At 48.7% G+C, this 1,494-nt stretch overlaps 1 protein-coding gene across 1 annotated transcript in view; it reads right to left on the reverse strand.

Annotated features, from left to right (window-relative positions):
* Nucleotides 1-1,152, reverse strand: part of LIN28B (lin-28 homolog B (C. elegans)) — a 79,735-nt gene extending 78,583 nt beyond the window's left edge. The window contains exon 1 of the mRNA XM_010008168.1: nucleotides 969-1,152. Within this exon, the coding sequence (XP_010006470.1) occupies nucleotides 969-1,046 (78 nt within the window). The 5' untranslated portion in view covers nucleotides 1,047-1,152. The remainder of the gene's footprint in view (nucleotides 1-968) is intronic.
* Between the last annotated feature and the right edge of the window lie 342 nt (nucleotides 1,153-1,494).

Below are 1,494 nucleotides of genomic sequence, written 5' to 3' on the forward strand. Positions count from 1 at the left end.
TTTCCCTTCCTAACGTGGCCCTAAACCGGTACCAAAATGGACCCTCCACCTGATACCGCCCTGGGGTCAGCACAGAGAAGACGGGTTAAATCAGCAGCTGGAGACGGAACAGGACATGGGGATCTCTACCCACACATGCTCCTTCTCCACAAACCACGCTACGGACCTGGCGAAAAGTTCCCCTCAAACTTGATCATTTTGTACCTCTCTGGCATGTGACGGCCCTGCCCGGGCAGGCAGCCGGACCAACCTCCCACCTTCAAAATACTAACCCCGTGCAAAACTCAACCCCGCGGCCACACGGCCCTTCTCTCCCGAGCTGCTGGGGATTCTTTCTGATTTCTTCCCAGGCAGGAATATTTAAACCCAACCAGCCCAACCACACGCACGTTTCAGTGTTCCCACCACAGGGACGCTCTCAGGTCTGAATTACTGCAAAATGACACCATAATTATGTCTTCATTTAACTAACTAATCTCAGATGAGCTTTTAAAAAGCAATCCGAGGTTTACAAGAAAAGCCTTTTAAATTGTATTCGAATGTTGCCTGGATGGAACCCGACATTTATTTCTCCTTTTCCCAGCCTAATTCGAATCATTTTCCAAGGCAAGGGGTATCTGCTCCTGATCAGCCTGCTGACAAATGATAAACGTTGTGAAAAAGAGAAGCCTGGCATTTGAAAATAAACAAAAAAAAAAAGCCCAGGAGAAGTTTTTTAAGCGAGATAGGAAGAAACAACATGATCCCCTCGCCCAAATCTCTGGCCACAATCTAACGACCTTATTCACTCAAATTCAGCGCTGCCAACAAAACCACCACCTAAGGCGGCTTTTCTAATTACAGACGTACCTAAATACCTAGGGAAAAACAAAACCCCAAACAAAGCAGGTTGCTTCACATGAAGCCGGAGTCCCACTGAGTCCAACCCAAGGGAGCAGGCTGAGATGGAAGTCAAAAATGAGCCTTACTTGGTGCACAAAGACATCAACTGGAGAGTCCAAGGGGCTTCCCTCTCGGTTGCTCATGGAGATGAACCCGAATCCCATTCTCACATTGAACCATTTGCAATGGCCGGTTCCGTGCAAAACCTGGGATTCCTCCTCTTCTTCCTGCTCCGGCAACTTCCCGGGTTCGTCTCCACCTTTACTCGCCCCTGCTGAGGGAGAGGGAAAGGCGGGAGGGGAGGTTGGGGGGGAAAAAAACCCCCCCAGATCCGATAAGAAAACCACCTTTTTCCCCAAAAAAAATACGTGAAAAACATCAAATCACCGGAGGTTACAGAGAGGAAACAGCGCGTACGGAGGGTTTCCCTCTCTCTTTGCCCAGGGCAGCCCACGTTTCTGTACATACGTGCATTTTTCCATTTAACTCCATCTTTCAGCCACATTACAGAACGGAACGCGATACTTTACTTGGATATTGCTGCTTTAAGACCGATCCCATTGCTCAAGAGAAATTCTCAGCCCAATTAGTGTCTCCTCGCAAGACGCAGGG

The sequence above is a fragment of the Chaetura pelagica genome, unplaced genomic scaffold (assembly GCF_000747805.2).
Source record: "Chaetura pelagica isolate M959 unplaced genomic scaffold, ChaPel_1.0 scaffold942, whole genome shotgun sequence".
Classification (NCBI taxonomy): Eukaryota; Metazoa; Chordata; class Aves; order Apodiformes; family Apodidae; genus Chaetura; species Chaetura pelagica.